Source organism: Quercus suber, unplaced genomic scaffold (assembly GCF_002906115.3).
Source record: "Quercus suber isolate HL8 unplaced genomic scaffold, Cork oak 2.0 scaffold_29, whole genome shotgun sequence".
NCBI classification, from domain to species: Eukaryota; Viridiplantae; Streptophyta; class Magnoliopsida; order Fagales; family Fagaceae; genus Quercus; species Quercus suber.
The window spans coordinates 953,966-977,602 of NW_027069494.1; the positions used below are offsets into that span (position 1 = coordinate 953,966).

Here is a 23,637-nt window from a genome sequence, read left to right on the forward strand (position 1 = left end):
GGTTCACGTTGAGCTTGTGTACTATGACAGAGGGATCGATCCCGGGTATGTCTTCGTGGCTCCATGCAAACACGTCTTGGTTCCTCCTGAGGAATGCTGCGAGGGCCTGGCGCACCGGCTGGCAGGCCAATGACCCTATTCTAGTCGTTCGCTCTGGTTTTGACTCGTCGAGTGTTATCTCTTCCAGCTCTTCGATTGGTTCCGCGACCGTCCGCGGTTCTTCTACGCACATTGTCTGATGATAATCTTCCATTTCTAGCATGGCAATGTAGCATTCTCGGGCGGCTACCTGATTCCCTCGCAACTCCCCAATCCCCTGGTCTGTTGGGAACTTGATCATCAGGTGGTATGTTGATTTTGCTGCTTTCCACGAGTTGAGTGTGGGCCGTCCAAGAATACCATTGTAAGCAGATGAGCAGTCTACCACGAGGAACATTACATTCCTAGTAAGTTCTCGTGGATAATCGCCCACTATTACCGAGAGTGTGATGGAGCCTATTGGGAATACCCTTGTTCCTCCAAAACCGACAAGTGGAGCACTCGTTGGTATCAATCGCACTCTGTCGATCCCCATTTGCTAGAATGCTGGATAGTATAGAATGTCTGCCGAGCTGCTGTTGTCGATTAATACTCGGTGGACATTATAGTCCCCCACACGTATGCTGACAACCAACGCATCGTCATGTGGATGATGGAGTCTCCTTGCGTCTTCTTCAGTGAATCCAATGATAGGGCTTTCCACCCGTGTGGTATTAGGCACAGAGCCTATTAGCTGGACGTTCAGGACCGATCTGAGGTACGTTTTTTTAGCTTTTTTGGAGGAACCAGTAGCCGCGGTTCCTCCCACGATCATCCTTATGTCTCTGATGGGGGGTCTAGGACGCTCGTTATCCCGTTGGGGGGCTGGCTCTTGGCGATTAAGATCCGCTCTCTCTTTGTTGACGAATTTCTGCAACTTCCCTTGTCTAATGAGGGCCTCAATCTGCTGCTTCAAGTCGTAGCAATCGGCTGTGTTGTGGCCGTGATCTCGATGGAAACGACAATATTTGTCTCGTGGCCGCTTGCTTGGGTTGCTCTTTAGTTTCCTGGGAACATCAGCGTCCCCTCCCTCGTCTTTGATTTGCATCAAAACTTGGCCAATCGGGGCGTTTAGAGGGGTGAAGCTCGTGAACCTTCCTCCCGGGGGCTTAGGGCGCCTTTCGTCCCTTCTGTCTCCTGTCTTTGGTCTTTTCTGCCCCTGATCCTGACGCATATCCGCCTGCCGCTCCTTCTGACATGATTTTGGGGTCGTTTTTTTATACGTTTTTTTATAGTGAGAACAAAAACTTGCCCTTCCGCAACCCATTCGTGAAAGCTGCCACCAATATTTTATCGTCGGCTTCATCGATCGAGAGCGCTTCCTTATTGAAGTGGGTTATGTAGGATCTTAACGTCTCGTCCTCTCTTTGCCTGATGCTCATTAAGCATGCCGTGGATTTCTTGTACATGTGTCCCTCTATAAAGTGCGAGGTGAACTGAGCGCTCAACTCTTTGAAAGTGCTGATGGAGTTCGGCGTCAGCCGACTGAACCAAATTCTCGTGGGACCCTTCAGTGTTGTGGGGAAGGCCCTACACATGATTTCGTCCGGTACCCCTTGTAGATGCATTAAGGTCTTGAATGTCTCCAGGTGGTCTAGGGGATCCTTGACTCCATTATAACTCTCTATCTGTGGCATCCGGAACTTGTGCGGTAGGGGAAAGGAATTGACGAGGCCAGTGAATGAGGAGTCAGTCCGGTTCACTAGGTCGTCGAGGTCGCTGGACACTCGTCCCTTTAGGGCATTCATCATGATATCCATCTGCTCTTTCATCGCCTGCATCTTTGCAAACATAGGTGGAGAAGTTGCGTCCATGAGGGATGGGAGGCTCGTGTTTTGTCATTCTGGCCTGCTTAGGGCGTTGCTCCCTTCAGGCCCTTCTCGGTCTCTCTGCATGGCGCTGGTACCTTCCTGATCCTCCCTTCGGTTGTTGGGTGCTGTGTTCCTTTGATGCAACTGTTCTTCTAGGTCATGATTTTGTTTGGTGAGGTGCTCCACGGCCGCGGTGAGAGTCTAAACTTGTCTCTCGAGTGCGGTTGTGGGTGGTTCCTCTCCTTGGATGTCGTTGGTGGTTGCCATTGAGCGAGTGAGCACCATGCAACCCTTCTGTCTTAGGGATGAAGCAACGTCTGACCACTTTCTTCTTGATTCCCCACAGATGGCGCCAACTGATGAAGCTGAGAAATTCACCAGTGAGCCACACGATGCCTTCGCGCTCGAACGTGAACCTACACAGTACAAAGAAGAAAACCTATCAAAGAGCACCAGTGTGGTGCCAGCCAAATGCCCTCCGAAAGTTAAGTCAGGAATATTCTCACAACTCTAAAGTGCTAGAGAGGGTAAATAATGCATACCTTTATTGGTGAGAGTATTGGGGCTTTTATAGTGGTCGAAAGTTTTCCCTCTTTCGCTTGGAATCCAAGTCCTTTCCTTGTAGAAATCATCTTTTTTAGAGTCCGAAACGTGGTGGATAGATCTTCTCCTTATAGGGAAGATCTTCACCAATATATGAAAATTCCAGAATCCAGGTTGCGCAAGGACTCTGTTTAGGGCTTTTCGAGAATGGGCCAAAGTATTCCCATTAAGAGGTCCAACAGGCCCATGGCCGATCAGCCTATCTTTCTTCCCTCCGTCCATCTTAGGTCCGTCCATGTAAGGCCTTGTATGAATAACAGGCTCGCCTCTTTTTTGGCTCGCGGACTATAATTAGCCCGTCCATTCACTCTAGGCATCCTAGCCCGTATTTTCTCCCTTTCAGAAAACAATTTTGTTCCTTATTCTCCAACTCCCATATTATATATGGTCATCATAATTTGGAAGTGAGATCGCAACAGTACATTTCAAATCATACTATTGGAGGTTCTATGATATGTATTATTAATTACTTATTAAATTTAAATATATTTATAATATATTTTTTTATCATTTTTTTATATTATTAAACACCAATTTAAGAGAAATAATGGATAAATCTATGGTCATTAAATAATGTTTAGAATACAATAAAATATCCAAAAAAGTAAATAAAAAGATAACTAAGTAAGCGTTCAACAATGAAACTAATATATAAAAAATATTATTATTTTTTATACAAGTTTGGGCTCTCTCCCACTGTAAGGATAAGGGCCCAAGTTCATGTATTGAGCCTTAGGCCATGGCCGAGGACCCTGGTTTGTCCGAGGACAAATAAACAGTGGTGAAGGCGTCAAGCTCAAAACCCCACAAGTAAAATACAAGCGGAAGGGCTGAGAAAGTTGGTCCGAGGAGGATTATCTCCTCGGATGAGCGAAGCACGAATCGAATATGCGCCTTATCATTCAAAGTAACCTTCTAGGATGATCTGCTAATAGAGATGGGTGATATGAAAGTACAAAAAGGATGGGAGCTCAGAGGAATCTAAGGGAAAGCTACTACCACCGCATTAAATGCACTGTAGCTACTTTTCTAGCCATATTTATGTGGAAAAGATTCCTAAAGAGTGCTGTCTTGGCTACTACAACTCACAGAAAGCCAAAGAGGGTGTCTGATGGGACAGACACTCGAGTAAGGGCACAAGTGATCAACAAGTGTTGGGTCAAGATAGTCCAAACAGAGATATATAATGCAAGAGAGCTTCCACGAGGAATGGATCGAAAAAATAGAGAAAGAACACTGTAGTGATCAAAATTGGACTTATACCGAACTGTTATTAATTTATATAACAAAAAATACCTCCTCGAACAGTGAATTCATTTACCTCTATTTTCCTTGTTCTTGCTTGATCATCTTTTAAATCTATATTAGCCGTTATCAAATTTATTAGGGCCTAGTTCTCCAACCCACTCCCTACAAATTTATTGTACTGGGCTCACTAGACCAAGATCCCATACACCTTGGGCTTGGGCTGCAAAATGTGTCCTTACACCCACTATTATGGGTTGGATTATAACCATATACCCACACTGTATCACAAGTACATCCTAAACATATTGGTTTAAAAAACAAAAAAAAAATGGCATGTATTTTAAAGGTATCGGTATCATACGTATTGGTATTTGTGCAAAGATGGAGTATACATGCATCCTAAAAGTCAAAATGAGAATAGTTATTGAGACAATCACAATGTACATAATGAAGGGCAGCACTACTGCCTCTTCCAATCATAGACAGACAGATAGAAAGAAAAAGAAAGAGATTCTCTTTACCTGACAACTGTCCTTAGTCCATGCCCATATTTCTTTCTTACTTTTCCCCGATCTTACTTTGCCTGACAAAAACAAGGATCAAAGTTCAAACTCATCCCCACCTGCCTTTCAAAATTTCAAACCCCCCAAACCAAAAAAATGAAAAAAACTTTTTTTTTTTTTGTAAAGAATCCCACAACACCCGGTTTTTTGAATCCAAATTTGTCCATATAGTCTAAAAAGCCCTAAACTCATTTGCACACCCAAAAAAAAAAAAAAAAAGAAAAAAAAAAAATCATATGGGAGTATCTCTTCATTTTAAATCTTGTTCATTTCTTCATTTCATAGTCTAAACATAATTATTTTGGACTAATATTATACACATCTTTTAAAAGATGTGGCTGTCTTTATATCTTTAGATTTGTAAAATAAAAAATGAATAATAAAATGGACAAAATAGACAAGACTTGAAACAATAACTTTTATTATACACACACTATTTATAAGAGGATTTCCTTCTTTGATCTGGAATTTTTTCAAGTTCAAAAATACCCTCACCAATAAACAATAACTTTTCCTACAAATGTTTTACAATTAGGTGGCGTTTGGTACAGTGGAATCTACATTACTCCTGGCATCCAGATTCCTAGGAATGTGATTCCTAGGAGTCACATTCCTAAGAATGTAGCTATTCCTATGTTTGGTTTCATTGGGAATCTTTTAAGAATTCTAGGAATATGAGATGATAATGTTTGGTTTATTCCCAGGAATTTTAAATGAATTATTTATTTTTCCCATTCTATCCTTAGATTTGAATGTGAACTACCAAGTCATTTAAAAAAAAAATCTTCCTCTAAATAAATAATGAAAAACCAAATATAAACTATTAATTATGACAAATTCATTAAAATTATTTATTTTCCATGAAAATAAATCCATTAATAATTTGTTCAGCAATACACACACAACAACAAAAGTGAATACTTGGCAATAATGGAGAGTCCCCTTCAAACATTTTTTTTCTTTTTTTTTGTTCACACGTGAAACCTAAATAAAACTTTGTTAAAGAATATATCAACAAAGTTGTCTATTCTATTTATGTTATTTTGTCAGGAAAAAATAAAGACAAGGGAAATATATTGATGATTTGTTTTATATTTTATCTTAATTGCTTAAAGGATAAGGAAAAAGGGTTAAAATTGTCAATTTATAAAAAAATACAATTTCTTTTAAGTTTGGGAATCTAGATTCCCACTTGTTTTAAAAGGAATCCACATTCCTACTGATAGGGGTTTAAGGGGGGAATCTAGATTCCCCTGGCATCTGATTCCATAGCGTGATTTGCAACCAAATATGGAAATCTTTAAACATTCTTAGGAATCCTAAAACATTACCCTGTACCAAACGCCACATTAGGGTCAATAACGTCATAATATTTCCAAAAATTTCCCTTTATTGAACTGGATTTTTATGTTATTCAAAAATTACCCTCATATATAAATAGTAACTTCTCTTAGAAATAACGGCAACAATGTCAAGTAACAAATTTAAACACACGTACATCTACTATGTTTTGAATTCAAAAAGAGAACTCCTAGTAAAAAAAAAAAAAAAAAACCCCCCCCCCCCTCCGCCCCCAAAAACCCTAACACGATATGTGTATTAAGTGCCTGGTTGAAATGATATGATCCACGTAACATGCTAAATAATAAATAAGTCATGTTGAGTTAACAGAATCAATGACTTATATCAACCTATTTAATAAACAAGTTGTCTTGGGTTGACATGAACACGAATCATTTCAATTTTTTTTTTTTTTTTTAAATATGATAGTTTTGCTAAAATAATCACAATCTAAGCTAATTCTCACATGTCTAACTAACTTTTAATTCAATGCATGGCTAAAATAGTGTTGGCAAGTTTTGTGTCAAAGTTTCAAATTTACTTGCATTGATTTCCATGTTACTTCTTCATTTGAGTATAAATAAATTGAGTAATCAAGGAAGAAGAATTGAAAGAAAAGATTGAAGTTGATGTTGTGAAGATCTCGGTTGAGCGAAGTCCGAAGTGCTAAGTGAGCTATCAAACGAGTGAATTAAATTAAGTCACTGAGAAGCTTGCTCAACACTTGCCTATCACCTCGGTCGAGCAAGCTACCCAGAAACTTGCCATATTAGAATTTCGAAGTCGAAGAGTAGTCATCCAACCTTTGATTTGTACTCACTATAAGAACAAAAACTAAACATTAATCCCTATAGAATGAAGGTAGAAGTTCTTGTAACCTTAAAGAGAAATTTTCATATTCTCACATACCTTTATCATGTCCCATTGAACATCATCAAGAGGAGGATTTTGCCCAAACACTAATGTGGCATTTGGTGCGAAGGAATCCAAATACTCTTAGCACCTAGATTCCTAAGAATGTGATTCCTTACAATCTGAATACCTAGAAATGTGGCTATTCCTATGTTTGTTTTCATTGGGAATCTCTTAAAATTCTTAGGAATGTAAGATGACAGTGTTTGGTTTATTTCTAGGAATCTTAAATGAATTATTTATTTTTCTCATTTTATCCTTAGATTTAAATGTGAACTATCAAGTCCTTTAAAAAAAAAAATATTCCTCTAAATAAATAATGAAAAACAAAATATAAACTATTAATAATTTGTTGAGCAACACACACAACAGCAAAAGTGAATACTTGGCAATAATAAATGGTCCCCTTCAAACTTTTTTTTTTTTTTCCATACGTGAAATTTAAATGAAACTTTGTTAAAGAATATATCAATATAGTTGTCTATCCTATTTATGTTATTTTGGCGGTGAAAGATATTGATGATTTGTTTTATATTTTATCTTAATTGCTTAGATGATAAGGAAAAATTGATAAAATTGTCAATTTATAAAAATACAATTTCCTTTAAGTTTGAGAATCTGGATACCTATCTATTTTAAAGGGAATCCACATTCCTATTGAGATGGGTTTAAAATGGGGAATTCAGATTCCCTTGGCATCTGATTCCCTGGCGTAATTTGCAACCAAATATGAAAATCTTTAAATATTCATGAGAATCCTAAAACATTACCCCATACCAAACGCCACAAAGGGTTTCCTTAAGTGCTTTGGTTTGTTGAAAACGATAGAGACAAGCTTAAATCCTTAGGTGGCGTTTGGTACAGAAGAATCCACATTACTCTTGGCATCCAGATTCCTAGAAATCACATTTCTAAGAATGTAACTATTCCTATGTTTGGTTTCATTAGGAATCTCTTAAGATTCCTAGGAATGTGAGATAATAATGTTTAATTTATTCCTAGGAATCTTAAATGAATTATTTATTTTTCCCATTCTATCCTTAGATTTGAATGTGAACTACCAAGTCATTTAAAAAAAAATCTTCCTCTAAATAAATAATGAAAAACCAAATATAAACTATTAATTATGACAAATTCATTAAAATTATTTATTTTCCATGAAAATAAATCCATTAATAATTTGTTCAGCAATACACACACAACAACAAAAGTGAATACTTGGCAATAATGGAGAGTCCCCTTCAAACATTTTTTTTCTTTTTTTTTGTTCACACGTGAAACCTAAATAAAACTTTGTTAAAGAATATATCAACAAAGTTGTCTATTCTATTTATGTTATTTTGTCAGGAAAAAATAAAGACAAGGGAAATATATTGATGATTTGTTTTATATTTTATCTTAATTGCTTAAAGGATAAGGAAAAAGGGTTAAAATTGTCAATTTATAAAAAAATACAATTTCTTTTAAGTTTGGGAATCTAGATTCCCACTTGTTTTAAAAGGAATCCACATTCCTACTGATAGGGGTTTAAGGGGGGAATCTAGATTCCCCTGGCATCTGATTCCATAGCGTGATTTGCAACCAAATATGGAAATCTTTAAACATTCTTAGGAATCCTAAAACATTACCCTGTACCAAACGCCACATTAGGGTCAATAACGTCATAATATTTCCAAAAATTTCCCTTTATTGAACTGGATTTTTATGTTATTCAAAAATTACCCTCATATATAAATAGTAACTTCTCTTAGAAATAACGGCAACAATGTCAAGTAACAAATTTAAACACACGTACATCTACTATGTTTTGAATTCAAAAAGAGAACTCCTAGTAAAAAAAAAAAAAAAAAACTCCTAAAATTTAGGCTTTTCTTTTTTCTTCACATTCATTTTCCCCCCTAAAATTTAGTCATTTTTATTCATTTTTCATCCGATTTTTTTTTTTTTTAAAAGAAGAACAACTAAAATATAGGCTTCTTTCCCAGGAGGAATTTTTTTTTTTTTGAGAAACTAGACAAGGAGCCTGGGCTATTAATAAGAAACAAGAACTTAGTGAACATCAAATAACAGTAAGGAGGCAATGTCCTCAGGTGGGTTGTTGAGCCACACTTGAGTGCCCCAGTTGTCTTTAGCTTTTTTCGCTAAAGCATCAGCAACACAATTACAAGAACGACTAGCATGATTGAAAATAGAGGACTGAAAAACCACAGTTAGACAGTGAATGTCTTCAATAACCACTCCATAGGAAGAAAATCCAACGCTACCATGATTTAAGGCATTGATAACCATGGTTGAATCCCCTTCGAAAATTACCCTTTGCAAACCAATCTCAGTAGCAAATTCCATAGCTTTTGGACATGCCAAGGTTTCCATATCAGCAACTGCCTGAGACAGTGGGATTGAAGCAGACACTGCGCCAATAAGTTCAGCTCTCTAGTCCCTCGCAACTACTCCAATTCTAGCCGAGTTTGTACCTCTAAATATAGCAGCATCAAAATTGACTTTGTGTTGGTTTAGCTCAGGGGGGCACCATTGTTGAAGGATGGGAGATATTAGCAACATGTTACCCGCCAATGAAATGATATTAGCAGGAGGGTGCACTGGTTGACCAAAATGGATAGCGTTTCTCCTGTTCCATAAGAACCAAGCTAAAATAGCAAAAACCTCCTTTCTATAATCTTCTTGAACCTAAAAAAACCGAGAGAGTAAGTCACTGAAATTCGAGGGTTGAAGGGAGCTCGATTGGTGGAAGCAATGGAATGAACTCCAAACATTTTCCACATCTTTGCAAGACCATAAAGCATGCAATGGGTCTTTTGGGCAGAGTTGGCAAAGTTCACACTTGTCCGAGGGAGTAATCTGTCTATGATAGAGATTACTCATAGTTGGCAGTGCATCATTACAAGCTCGCCAAATAAAGTGTTTAATTTTATTTGGAATACGTAACTCCAAACACCTTTCCAAAATTGTTTTTGAGTCTCCATATTCGAGCTTCTAGCTTGAACAATAACATCATAGGAAACCGAAAGCTTATAAGCACTACTTGTTATGAACAAACTCGATGGAGAGTAAGACCAAGCAATTTTATCAGGTGGGCAGCGCCAACTCAGAGGAATACCCAGGATTGCAGTAGCTCCATGAGGCAAAAACAACTGGTGAATGAGGTCTGGTTTCCATACACCTAAGTTAGGATTTATAAGATCCTGAACTTTGGTCTCGGCTAACACTGAAGGCTAAGGGGAGGTGATGGAGCAACTCGGGTTCATTGGTGGCCACCTATCCTCATTGATCCGAACATTTTAACCGTTCCTAATGCACCAAACCATACCTTTTTGAATCACATCTCTAGCACTAAGGATGCTCTTCTGTGCATATGAGCCTGTTCGATGACTCCTTAGCATCCAAAATTGAACAGTCTGGGAAAAATCTAGCTTTGAACACTATATGGCATAAAGAGTCCAGGTTGTTAATCATTCTCCAAACCTGTTTTGACAATAAGGCGTCCTTAAATTTCTCAATTTCCTTGAACCCCATGTGACTCGCATCTTTAGCTTGGAAAAGTTTCTTCCAATTGACCTAGTGAACCTTCCTACTATCACCGCCATACCCCTACCAAAATTTACATGTCAAAACCTCTAAATCTTTAATCAAACCCTTAGGGAGTTTAAAACAACTCATAGTGTAAGTAAGGATGGCCTGAATAACTTCCTTTATAAGGACTTCCCTTCCCGCTTGTGAGAGCAGCTTTTCCTTCCACCATTGTAATTTCTTCCACACTCGTTCCTTAAGATAAATGAAACTTTGTTTCTTGGCTCGACCCACAAGTGCTAGCAAGCCCAAATATTTGTCATATTGACATATGGCAGGAACCCCCAAAAGTGCTTGGATCCGGGTCTAAATATGTGCTTAAGTATTAGAACTAAAAAAGATATTAGTCTTGTCTCAATTATTTTTTTTCCCTGAACCTCTTTCATAGACAGCCAAGATCTCCAAAATTCTGTGGCATTCTACTTTCTTAGCTTGACAAAAAAACATGCTATCATCTGCAAAGAATAAGTGGGAAATCCATGGTCCATTTCTACATATAGAAACACCTCTAATATCCTCATCCACCTTAGCCTTTTGAATTAAACTCTGCAATCCCAAGGCACATAATAAGAATAGATAAGGGGATAAAGAGTCACCTTGGCGTAAACCTTTTGATGACTTAATATTGCCCACAAGTTGGCCGTTCAAGAGAACTGAATAGGAGACTGAGTGCAGACACAACATAATTGTTGGGGTTTATGCCCTAAAATACAATTTATTTGCATGTCATAAATAATTAAATTGTTAAATTATATGAGACTATTTGTATATGAACTAATGGAAAATTATCATAGTCATTGAGATGCATTGTATGTGATTTAGTCATAGAAGATATAAATCACAAATTCCTTGTAAACTCAAACGAAGTTCATAATCGGTAATGAAATTGGGCATTTCATCTGCGAAGACTATAACAAATCAACTAAGATGGTTTGTCTTAATCGTGGAAGTGAAGACTTCTAGTTGATGTGTTGATGTGTCTTAAGTGTTAAGACATATTGAACTGGACTGCTGTGAGATTAATCATTCAATCAACAACTGTCACCTGAATGATTAATCTCACGACTTCTAATTTCATAGACACTCAATCCTGAGAGGATAGTGAATTCGATCAGTAGGTTACTTTGATATATTAAGAATGAGATCTAATATTGACAGTCAAAACCTTAGTATGTTGGGTAACCACACGTAATGTTGAGGGAACACATATTCTCAAGATGGAATCCATAATCTCTTTTTATAGAGACACAAAATATCTTCTTGAGATAAGTTTAATGAGAACTGGTTATTCAGGGCGCCCACTTTATTAAGGAGTTACTAAAGTTTATATTTATTGAAATCGAATTTCAATAAATATAAATAACTAAAAGATTAAACCGGGTACTCAATGACAAAATAGTTGTTTACAAAGTGACAGTTCATTATGACTTTGTTTACTATGGATACTTCATGGAGGGGTCAAATGATATCATTAGAGTTTTGGGATATAATTTATTAATAAGGCCTAGAGTGCAATTATATTTATATAGTGGTATTAAATATAATTAATGGTAACTTTGGACTTGTTAAGAGTTGACTGATAAGCCCGAGACTCATTGGAGCTAGAGTCTTATTTGTTCCATTTGGTCCCATCTCAAGCCACAAACTAAAACCGAATTAGGCAGGCCTAAAAGGCTAACCTAATTAGATAATCAATTTTTATTTAATAGGAGTTATTAAATAAAGTAACTACCAAGGTAGTTATCTATGTACATATGATGAAAAGAGAAAAAAATTTCTCTGCAACAAGAAGAACAACATCTTTTAAAAAGAACTTTTCTTTGAAAATCAACGTACATAAAAACTAATTGAGAGATCACTCTTCTCGGGCACTATGTGGAATTGGGATATTGATAAGAGGTATTCTCAAGTCTTGGTTTTGAGTTTCACTGCATCAAGCTACACTTTCTATACTTTGTTCTAGAATTCAAGGTTAAATGTTATCTCTCATGAATGAAGTAGATCCGTGTTTGTTGCTTCTGCTGTGTGTTTTGTATGAGATATTAAACCAGTTTTTCCAACAATATTAATTTGAACCAATTTCTCATCAAGACCCAGGTGGTGCATAATTTTCTCCAAAAACTCTCACTCCACAAGATCATAGGTTTTGCTTATATCTAGCTTAAGTGCTATGTAACCTAATTTCCCTGTGGTCTTTCTTTTGAGGTAGTGAAGTGTTTCAAATGCTACAAGGATATTATCAAGCACTTTTGTGGGCACAAAGGGGGAGTCCAACATTCACATAAAGTTCAGAAGTTAAGAACAAGAGAGTATACCTTGGTGTGGTGAATTTCAAAATAAAGATTAGAAGTACTTAGGAACACTTTTAATCTTCACTCTAATTCCACTAATGCCCAAGAAGTGTGGTTTCACAATTAGTTATATGAATTTGTTCAAGGGAGAATTAGAGAGTGTCCAACACTCACATACAAAGCATTTCATGTATCTTACTTAAATTTTGTATGTTTCTCTCCGTATAACTGATTATCTAATTGGGTTAGCCTTTTGGGCCTTTCCAATTGGACTCTAGTATGTGGCTTAGAGTAGGACCAAAATGGAACAAATAAGACACTATCTCCAATGAGCCTCGGGCTTTTCTGTTAACTCTTGACAAGTCCAAAGTTACCATTAATTATATTTAATACCACTATATAAATATAATTATACTCTAGGCCGTATTAATAAATTATATCTCAAGACTTTATTGTACATGCAACCCATTCATAAAATATTCGTAGTAATACAAAATCACGAATATTGACTACCACTTTGTAAATTACTATATCTTAATTCTTGAGTACTCGGTTTAATCCTTTAAGTTATTCATCATATATTTATGAAATCCAATTTCATAAATATATACTTTAGTAACTATTTACTAAAGTAGTTAGGCCTAACATTTTGAATAACAAACCTATTAAACTTATCTCAAGAGAATATTTTGTATCTTCGTTAAGAGCCTATGAATTCCATCTTGAGAATATATGTTCCATCATCGCTAAATGTGGCTATCCAACATACTGAGGTTTTGACCGTAACTTTAGATCTCACTCCTGATATATTAAAGCAACCTACACTTCATGATTAGGTCCATTATTTTCTCAGGACTAAGAGTTCAAGTAAATAAAAGTCGTGAGATTTATTATTCATTTGATAGTTGTTAGGAGAATAATAAATCTCACAGTAGTTCGGTTTAATATGTTTTAACTCTTAGAACATATCGACATATCAACTAGAAGTCTCTACTTCCATGATCAAGACAAATCATCTTAGTTGATATGTTATAGTCTTCGCAGATGAAATGCTCAATTTCATTACCGACTACGAATTAAAATTTTGAGTTTACAAAGAACTTGTGATTTATATCTTCTGTGACTTTTCACATAAATCACATACTATGCATCTCATTGGCTATATGATAATGTCCAAATATTCATATTACCATCATTTTAGATAATAATAAAGCAACTTTATTAATTATAACATTTAGTCATACATAATAACATACATAGCATCATTCAATAGGATTTTAAGGCATTAATCCTAACAATCTCCCACTTGCCCTAAAGATTATTGTGCACTAATCTAACTCCCATTCCCTCCAAATGTGACTCGAAAGTCCTTTGAGGCAAGGCTTTGATAAAGGGATCTATTAGATTATTTACACTATCAATCTTTGCAACTACTACATCTCCACGAGTAACAATGTCTAGAATGATGTGGTACTTTCTCTCAATGTGTTTTCCTTTCTTATGATTCCTTGGATCTTTGGATTGTGCAACCACTCCACTATTGTCGCAAAACAATGTGATAGGAACTTGCTCCATTCTCACTACACTAAGATCAGAAAGGAATTTCTTGAGCCAAACAGCTTCTTTTGCCGCTTCACAAGCTGCAACATATTCAGCTTCCATGGTGGAGTCCGTAATACAAGATTGTTTAACACTCCTCCAACTTATGGCTCCACCTCCCAAGGTGAACATACAACTTGAAGTGGACTTTCTGAAATCAAGATTTGATTGAAAATCTGAATCTATATAGCCAATGGGAATCAAATCCTCACAACGGTAGACAAGCATATAATCTCTCGTTCTCTGTAGATACTTGAGAATATGTTTTACAGCTTGCCAATGTTTTGGTCCTGGATTTGATTGATATTTGATGACCATGTCAACTGAATAACAGATATCTGGTCTAGTACAAAGCATGGCATACATGAGACTTCCTATTGCAGAAGCATAAGAAACTTGTCTCATCACATTTTCTTCCTCTTGAGTCTTAGGCCTTTGGTCATCAGACAGAGAAACTCCATGTCTGAAAGGAAGTAATCCTTTTATGAAGTTTTGCATGCTGAACTATTCTAGAACTTTATTTATATACCCAGCTTGTGACAAGCCTAACATCTTATTTTTGCAATCTCGCCAAAGCTTGATTCCTAGAATAAAGTTAGCCTCACCCAAGTCCTTCATATCAAATTGGCTTGACAATCAAACATTTACCGATGACATTACCCCTACATCATTTCCAATAAGTAGAATATCATCAACATAAAGTACTAAGAACATTACTACTTTATCTTGATGTCTTTTGTACACACATGGTTTATCAAATTTTGTTCAAAATCAAATGACTTGATTGCTTGATCAAATTTGAAATTCCATGATCTAGATGCTTGCTTAAGTCCATAAATGGACCTTTTCAACTTGCACACCATATACTCTTGGTTCTTTGCTATGAAACCTTCTAGTTGCATCATATAGATTTCTTCTTCAAGATTGTCATTTAGAAAAGCAATCTTGACATCCATTTGCCAAATCTCATAATCATAATGAGCAGTAATGGATGAGAGAATTCTGATCGATTTAAACATTGCTACTAGTGAAAAGGTTTCTTCATAATCAATACCTTCTTTTTATGTATACTCTTTCGCCACTAGCTTTAGTTTCAAGGTTTCAACCTTTTCATATATCCCTCCCTTCCTCTTGTAAACCCATTTGCAATCAACAGGTTTAATGTCGTTAGTCGCCTTTACAAGATCCCAAATTTGGTTGGAATACATTGAATCTAATTCAAATTTCATAACTTTGACTCAATGATGTGCATCTATATCATTCATTGCTTCTTCATAAGTGTAAGGATCAGTTTCGGTCTCTTTTGAGATAGCTTCATAAGTCTCTACTAGACCTATAAATCTTATAGGTGGCCTAACAATCCTCCCACTACAACAAGGCACCTGTGTACTAGACATCTCATGAGTAATATCTTGTGGTGTATCCATTACAACCACATCATCCCTAGTTTCATCCATTAGTTGTTCATTTATAGGTTCATTCATTTGAGCCAAAACAACTCTACTTCTAGGAGTATAATCATTCATATAGTCATTTTTCAAGAATTTGGCATTTGAACTAACTAATACTTTATTATCTTTATGACTATAGAATAAATCTACAACAGTTCCTTTTGGATACCCTACAAAGAAATCTATTTCTGTTTTAGACTGTAACTTGTCAGACTTTCCTTTCAACACATTTGTTGAAGAACCTCAAATATAGAGATGTCTTATACTAGGCTTATGCCCATTCCACAACTCTACAAGTGTTTTAGGAACAAACTTTGAAGGTACTAAATTCAGAAGATACATTGCAGTATTTAAGGCATATCCCTAAAAAGCAATTGGTAGAGTCGAATAACTCAACATGGACCTAACCATATCTAAAAGAGTCCTATTCCTTCTTTTTGCTACACCATTTTGTTGCGAAGTTCCAGGTGCAATCAATTGGGATACAATCTCTTTTTCAGTTAAGTAATCCTTAAAATCCCCAAGAAGGTATTCGCCACCACGATAAGATCGAATGGCTTTTATGCGTTTACCTAATTGATTCTCAACTTCAGCCCTAAACTCTTTGAACTTTTCAAAGGTTTCGGACTTCCGTTTCATTAGGTACACGTAACCAAATCTAGAGTAAATGCATTAGTTCTAGCAACTTTTGGGCTCTTCTACCTTTTGCACTAAAAGGTCATTTAGTCATTTTGCCTTCCAAACAAGATTCACAAACTAGAAATTTATCAAAGTCCAATGACTCTAAGAGACCATCTTTGATTAGTCTTTGAATCCTATTTGAATTAAAATTAGCCAAATGTAAATGCCAAAGATATGCATCACTAGTAGAAGGAAACTTTCTTTTCAATGATTTCACATGAGAGTTATTATCTAATTCAAAATTATATAATTCATGCTTATCAGGAGTTAAAATATAAAGACCATCCACAATATTGCAAGAATAGATAAACACTTTACCATTCTTTATTACAATATTGTCTTTAAAGATAACACAATATCCATATTTACCTAAATAAGTTGCAAAAATTAAATTTCTACGAACATTAGGTACATATAGACATTCTTCCAATATTAAAACCCTAGACTTAAAGCATAAATTAACAACTCCAACAGATACAATCGGAATCCTACTCCCATCAGCCAAAGTAAGAAATAATTCCCCTTCATTAAACTTTCTGGTCTCCTGGAACCCCTGCAAAGAATTGCAGATATAATTAGTACAACCTGAATCCACACACCAAGAACTCATGGGATTTTGTACTAAACATATTTCAAGGAGGAATGAACTTTTCATACCCTTATTATTAGCAGCCCTGAATTTTGGACAATTCCTCTTCCAATGTCTTTTCTCACCACAATGGAAATACTTTCCTTTGATCTTCCTTCCTTTGTCGGCAACCCTTAAGGCAATTTGCTTACCATCTTGCTTGGTGAAGTCCTTTTTCTTCTTCTTCTTCTTACCCTTGCCTTTCGACTTAAGTTATGAAGTAGAAACTTCATCCATATTAGCATCAACACTAGATGTACCAAGAATGCCTTCCGTCGCTACCAACTCATTCATTAATTCAGACAATGAATAAATATTTTTGTTCATATAATAATTGGGTCTGAAATCCATGAATGATTTCAGTAGTGACTGAAGTATCATGTCCACTTATGATTCTCCATTAATATTAGCATCTAAAACTTTCAGTATATTCAGATTAGAGATCATTGTAAGACAATGCTCTCTTACTAAATTGCCTTTAGCCATTTTGGTATTATAAATTTGCCTTATAGTTTCTTGCTTTGTAGAACGGCATTGCTCACCAAACATCTCCTTCAGACTTAACATTATGTCCGAAGCTAGTTCTAGATCCTGCATTAGATGTTGTAGAACATTTGAGATAGATGCTAGGATATAGCACTTGACCATCTCATTAGATTTCTGCCAACGATCATATCGCTATTTTACCTCAAGAGGAGCATCTAATGAAGGAAAGCTAGGACATGGTTGAGTAAGCACATGTTTGTGCTCTTCAGCTGTAAGAACAATGTCCAAATTTCTTTTCCAGTCAACATAGTTGGATCCAATCAGTTTGTTTTGATTAAGAATAGTAACAAGTAGGCTAAATGATGCCATGTTCCAATTTGAAAATAATGAACATGAATATAATAAGTAAACTGGACACTATCACTTTAGCATATAAACATATAGTATGGAACTTTAATAAAATCATAATATAATATATGCAACGACAACTTAATCCCATAGAGTGAACATTAAATACTATGATTGATTGAGAACTATTCATATTATTAGTGCTATCATGACAACTCTTATCAAACACTAATAACATGTCGTTATACATTTGGCCTCTAAATAATAATAGTAAGAACTCAGCATAGAGGATACTATAATATTTAGTCTAGTGTATACCATTGTCTAGAATCATGTGTAGCCACATTTCATCTCCTTAACAGGCTTATTTTGTAGTACCATGATACAAAACACCCTCCGCATTAAATGCAAAGCTCGAAGCGAAGACAAGGTTTTTGATCAAACCACTATAAACTAAGAAATTCAATCTCGTAGGACCATGAAATAAATAATCTCTGCATGGAATGCTAAGCTCGAAGCAAAGACAAAGTATATATTGCATACTACTATAAACCGATAATGGAGGCCATGAGATCCAACCCTTGAATCTTTCTCCACTGGATGTTTTAAATTAAAGGTTTTTATTTTGTAAACATGTGTAATCTAATCACACCCAGCCTTGCACTTTATACATTTGAAAACACTTAAAAAGCATTTTCGTGAGAATCTCGCGACTAAGCTCTTCTCGTGAAAATGGGTTGAGGCAAAAAAGTGAAAACACAAAATTCAGATAGAAACTTTCGCAATTGTCTAGCGACTGTTTCGTGAGTAAAGCTTACCCACAAAAAATTTTGTGCTTTAGAGGCATTTTTCGCGAGTAACTTCAGAAGTATGTAAATTTCAGAAGTTAAGAATAAGAGAGTGTACCGTAGTGTGGTGAATTTCAAAATAAAGGTTAAAAGTACTTGAGAACACTATTAATCTTCACTCTAATTTCACAAATGTCCCAAAAGTGTGGTCTCTCAATCAGTTATATGAATTTGTTTAAGAGAGAATTAGATAGTGTCCAACACTCACATGCAAAGCATTTCATGTATCTTACTTAAATTTTGTATGTTTCTCTCCTTATAACTGATTATCTAATTTGGTTAGCCTTTTGAGCTTATCCAATTGGACTCTAGTATGTGGCTTGAAGTAGGACCAAAAGGAAACAAATAAGACATTAGCTCCAATGGACCTTAGGCTTTTCTGTCAACTCTTGAGAAGTCCAAAATTACCATTAATTACATTTAATACTACTATATAAATATAATTGCACTCTAGGTCTTATTAATAAATTATATCCCAAGACTTTATTGTACATGCAACTCCTTCATAAAATATTTGTAATAATACAAAGTCATGAATATAGACTGCCATTTGTAAATTACTACATCTTAATCCTTGAGTATCCGGTTTAATCCTTTAAGTTATTTATCATATATTTATGAAATCTAATTTCATAAATATATACTTTAGTAACTATTTACTAAAGTAGTTAGGCATAACATTCTGAATAACAAACTCATTAAACTTATCTCAAAAGAATATTTTGTATCTTTGTTAAGAGACTATAAATTCCATCTTAGGAATATATGTTCCATCAACACTAAATGCGGCTGCCCAACATATTGAGGTTTTGACCGTAACTTTAGATCTCACTCTTGATATATTAAAGCAACCTATATTTCATGATCAGGTTTATTATTCTCTTAGGATTAAGAGTTCATGTAAATAAAAGTCGTGAGATTTATTATTCATTTGACAATCGTTAGGAGAATAATAAATCTCACAACAGTCCAGTTCAATATGTTTTAACTCTTAAAATATATCAACATATCAACTAGAAGTCTCCACTTCTATGATCAAGACAAATCATCTTAGTTGATATGTTATAGTCTTCACAGATGAGATGCCCAATTTCATCACTGACTACGAACTAAAATTCTGAGTTTACAAAGAACTTGTGATTTATATCTTCTGTAACTTTTCACATAAATCACATACTATGCATCTCATGGACTATATGATAATGTCCAAATATTCATGTTACCATCATTTTAGATAATAATAAAGCAACTTTATTAATCACAACATAAAGTCATACATAATAACATACATAGTATCATGCAATAGGATTTTAGGGCACTAATCAATCTCCCACTTGCCCTAAAGACTATTGTACACTAATCTAACTCCCATTCCCTCTAAATGTGACTCAAAAGTCCTTTGAGACAAGGCTTTGATAAATGGATCTTCTAGATTATTTACACTATCAATCTTTGCAATTATTACATCTCCATGAGTAACAATGTCTCGAATGATGTGGTACTTTCTCTCAATGTGCTTTCCTTTCTTGTGATTCTTTGGATCTTTGGATTGTGCAACTGCTCCACTATTGTCGCAAAATAATGTGATAAGAGCGTGCTCCATTCTCATTACACCAAGATCAAAAAGGAATTTCTTGAGCTAGATAGCTTCTTTTGTCTCTTCACAAGCAGTAACATATTTAGCTTCCATGGTAGACTCCGTAGATACTTAAGAATATGCTTTACAACTTGCCAATGTTTTGGTCTTAGATTTGATTGATATCGGTGGACCATGCCAACTGAATAACAGATATTTGGTCTAGTACAAAGCATGGCGTACATGAGACTTTCTATTGTAGAAGCATCAGAAACTTATCTCATCATATTTCTTCCTCTTGAGTCTTAGGCCTTTGGTCATTAGAAATAGGAACTCCATGTGGCTCAGGCCTGCGTACGCAGCATATATTCATGCGTACATAGCTCTGTTCTTGCATATGTAGGTCTATTCTTAAGGTTCTACGTACGTGGGAATGGTCTTGCGTATGCAGGGTCTTGTCTACGTACGAAGGCTTTGACTCGCGTACGTAAGATGTCTGGCAGAAGCTCTACTCTACCCACTTTCACTTATTTTTCCTTTGTTTCACTTCCATGTGCAATCCTAACACACCTTTTTGTCATTTTGTATCCGCATATCACTACATCCTCTTTTTATCTTCATTCTTGCATTAAAACATCTTATTTTCCAAATTTTGCTTGAATCAAGAATCTAATGTCATCTTCTTTTTTTGTAGTCATCATCTAAGGTAGGGGAAGCACTAATAAAGTGGTGGAGTGGTACAATCTTCTTGTTCTTGAAACCAGGGGCTATATCTAGGAGGTAGGCTTTGAGCCTATTATTGGTCTTCTTCTAGAGAAGTATGCGAGTGCTACCTTGGTGCAGTCCCTCACTGAGAGGTGGTGTGATACAACCTACACTTTTCATATTGCTGAGCAGGAGATGATGGTGACTCTGTATGACTTTTACCACATGACCGACCTTAGCTTCGAAGGGGACATCATCAGTTTGGACAGTGTGTCGAGCATCTAGCTGGGTCTCAACATGTTGGGGAGGAAGTACTCCACTGAGACCATCCGCTACTTTGACTTGGTGTCAGATTACATATTCCTCCCACAGAGGACCATGGAGGAGTGTGTCTGTATGGCTAGGGCTTTCCTTCTCCAGTTGTTGGGGGCTTATCTCTTTGCCAATAGTGGGCAAACGGTGTCATTGAGGTGATTGACCCTCTTTTAGGACTTTAGAAAGGCACGGAGGACCAACTGGGGGCAGGTATGTCTTGCCTATCTCTACTCCACTCTTGATACTCTCAGCCGGGCCACCTTGCGATAGCTTGTAGGGCCTTGGAAGCTCCTTGAGGTTAGTTATCTTTTCATTCTTTGCACTTTCACTTGTAGCCTTGCAAACTGTGTTATCTTGTAAACTGTCATCTTGCATCTGTCATCTTGTAAATCGTGATCTTGCATCTAACCTGTGGCTTGTGCTTCTTTTTGCAGCTTGTGGGGCATCTGAAGGATTTTCCTCAAGTGAGGGCCCACCTTGCAGGGTTAACTTTGAATGAGGTAAGTTTAACAGTTCTAGGTTGTTCATGTTTCTTCATGCATTTCCTTTAGAATATTCTTCTTCTAACCTTGTGCCAATATAAGTAAACTAGGCCCCATGGGTCGGCCAGTCCCTTCCTACTACTCAAGACTTAGAGCCTACTACTCTTATTGCTTCAGAGATTACTCGACCTCTTGAAGGAGTGGACTTGAGGGCACTATATTTGGCGGAGAGGGTGAGGTGCCAGTTGGTGGGTAGGGGTAACCCATAAATTCTGATGGACCCATTTGAGTTCATGCTTGCCCCACACTTTATAACTGATGCTGAATACAACTCAGAGGGGAGCGGCGTTCCCTATGCCAAGCGGCTTCTTGAGGGGTTGGACTATAAGGAGTTCAACATCACTCGCCTCATGCCTTCCCTTACTGTTTAGGTATATACTCATTCTCTTTTTCTTCTCTATTTTTCTTTTTTGTCTATCATGACTTCTAATGTGGGAAATTGTAATAGGGGAGACTTGCAGCCCACTATCCAAGAGCGTGAGGAGTTGGTGTGGCTAGTCGGGAATCTCAAGTTGAAGGTGACCAACTACTCGAAGGAGCTATATGGTCCTAGAGGAATGGCCCACCTAGGTGGTGGTAATGATGACGATGAAGGTGGTGGTGGTGGTGGTGAGGAGGAGGACTCAAAGGCGACTCCTAGCTACCAACTGAGGAAGAGGCAACATCGTTGATTACCTGCTGTCACAACACATAGAGGCATACAACACAACTTTTTTCTTTTTTTGGCTTTTAGTGTTTTACTTTCCCTTTTAGCAACATTTGAATTCAGTTTGAGACAAAGGATTGTATTAAGAACATATTTATGCTTTTGATGGGGAACTTAGCACTTAATTTACAAGATATATCATAAATTGTTTGTTTCTATACAACTTTGCTTCTTTAATGCCTGCAATCTTATGCTTGGAATGTGTCTTGAATGATTCTTTAGGTCACAGGAACCCTAAGGATGCTTTGGAGTAAAAAAACTCTACTCAAAATAGGGGAACATTTGCTTCTGCCAAGCACCATACATACGTGGAGATGAGCCTGCGTACCCAGCTTTAACTTTGTTTACGCAAGGTTGACTCTGAGTACATGGGTCACGAATCAGAAAAACCCTGATTGTCTTACTTAAGTATAAAAGTAGCCATTTGAGTCTAAAACCCTCACCAATGTATTTCCAACCCAGAGAACACTTTTTTGAGGTCCTCCAATGGTAGAAAATTCTCCACTTGGATTAGGAAGTTTAGTCCTGATTTGAAGGATTCCATTGCTCCCTATGGTCTTTTTTGCATCTTCCCCTACCATCAAATTAGGGTGGATGAGCCTCTTCTTTATGCTGTTGCCAACTATTGGGTTTCTTCTTGGTATGTATTCTACTTCAAAAAAATAGAACTACGCCCCACTATCGAGGAATTTGCTGCTATCATGGGTGAACCGGAGATTGATGGCCTCGTCTTCCCTACCATGGGTGGGGATCTTCCTTCCTTACTACGAGTTGTGTTGGGCATCCTTGCTGCCACAAAAAATAGGTGGTGGGTCCTTGGCAAACTCAATCTTAGGCCGGTCTTTGATAATTTTTCCGGTTTGGCCATTCTTGAAGGTGAAAGGTCATGATTGTACTTCCTTCGTGCCTTTTGCTTATATACCCTTGCAAGGTATTTGTTGGTCCAAAAATCATGTTCTGTGGATCTTCGGATGTGCATGGTGGCTTATGAGCTAAGGAGAGGTAATCGATGGGCTCGATTTTGGTGGAAACCCTCAATACTTTGGATGCCTTTCATAGGAAGGAAGCAAGCTTCTTTGTGGGAAGTCATCTTCGTCTTCAGGTATAATCCCTAACTTTGCCTAGGTTCTCAACCTAGTGGGATTCCTCTAATTTTGAATGGATCGCCTTTCGGTTTTCAACCCATCGAGGCACCTTATATCGTCTTTCATCATCATTTTTATTTTTTTCTCACTCATGCTTTCCATTTTTCCCTTTTTTTTCTTTCTTTCTTTTTTTCCTCCTTTTTTTTTTTTTTCTTTTCTTCTTTTAGATATG

General features: G+C 36.6%; 1 protein-coding gene across 1 annotated transcript; it reads right to left on the reverse strand.

Moving 5' to 3' along the window:
- Nucleotides 1-577: 577 nt before the first annotated feature.
- Nucleotides 578-1,252, reverse strand: LOC136066258 (uncharacterized). The gene has a single exon (XM_065770301.1). It carries the CDS (start codon nucleotides 1,250-1,252, stop codon nucleotides 578-580), a length of 675 nt encoding a protein of 224 aa, XP_065626373.1.
- Nucleotides 1,253-23,637: the final 22,385 nt, after the last annotated feature.

Excerpts from the sequence above, each read along its gene's own strand:
- LOC136066258 (XM_065770301.1), bottom strand. The coding sequence starts at position 1,252 with ATGCGTCAGGATCAGGGGCAGAAAAGACCAAAGACAGGAGACAGAAGG.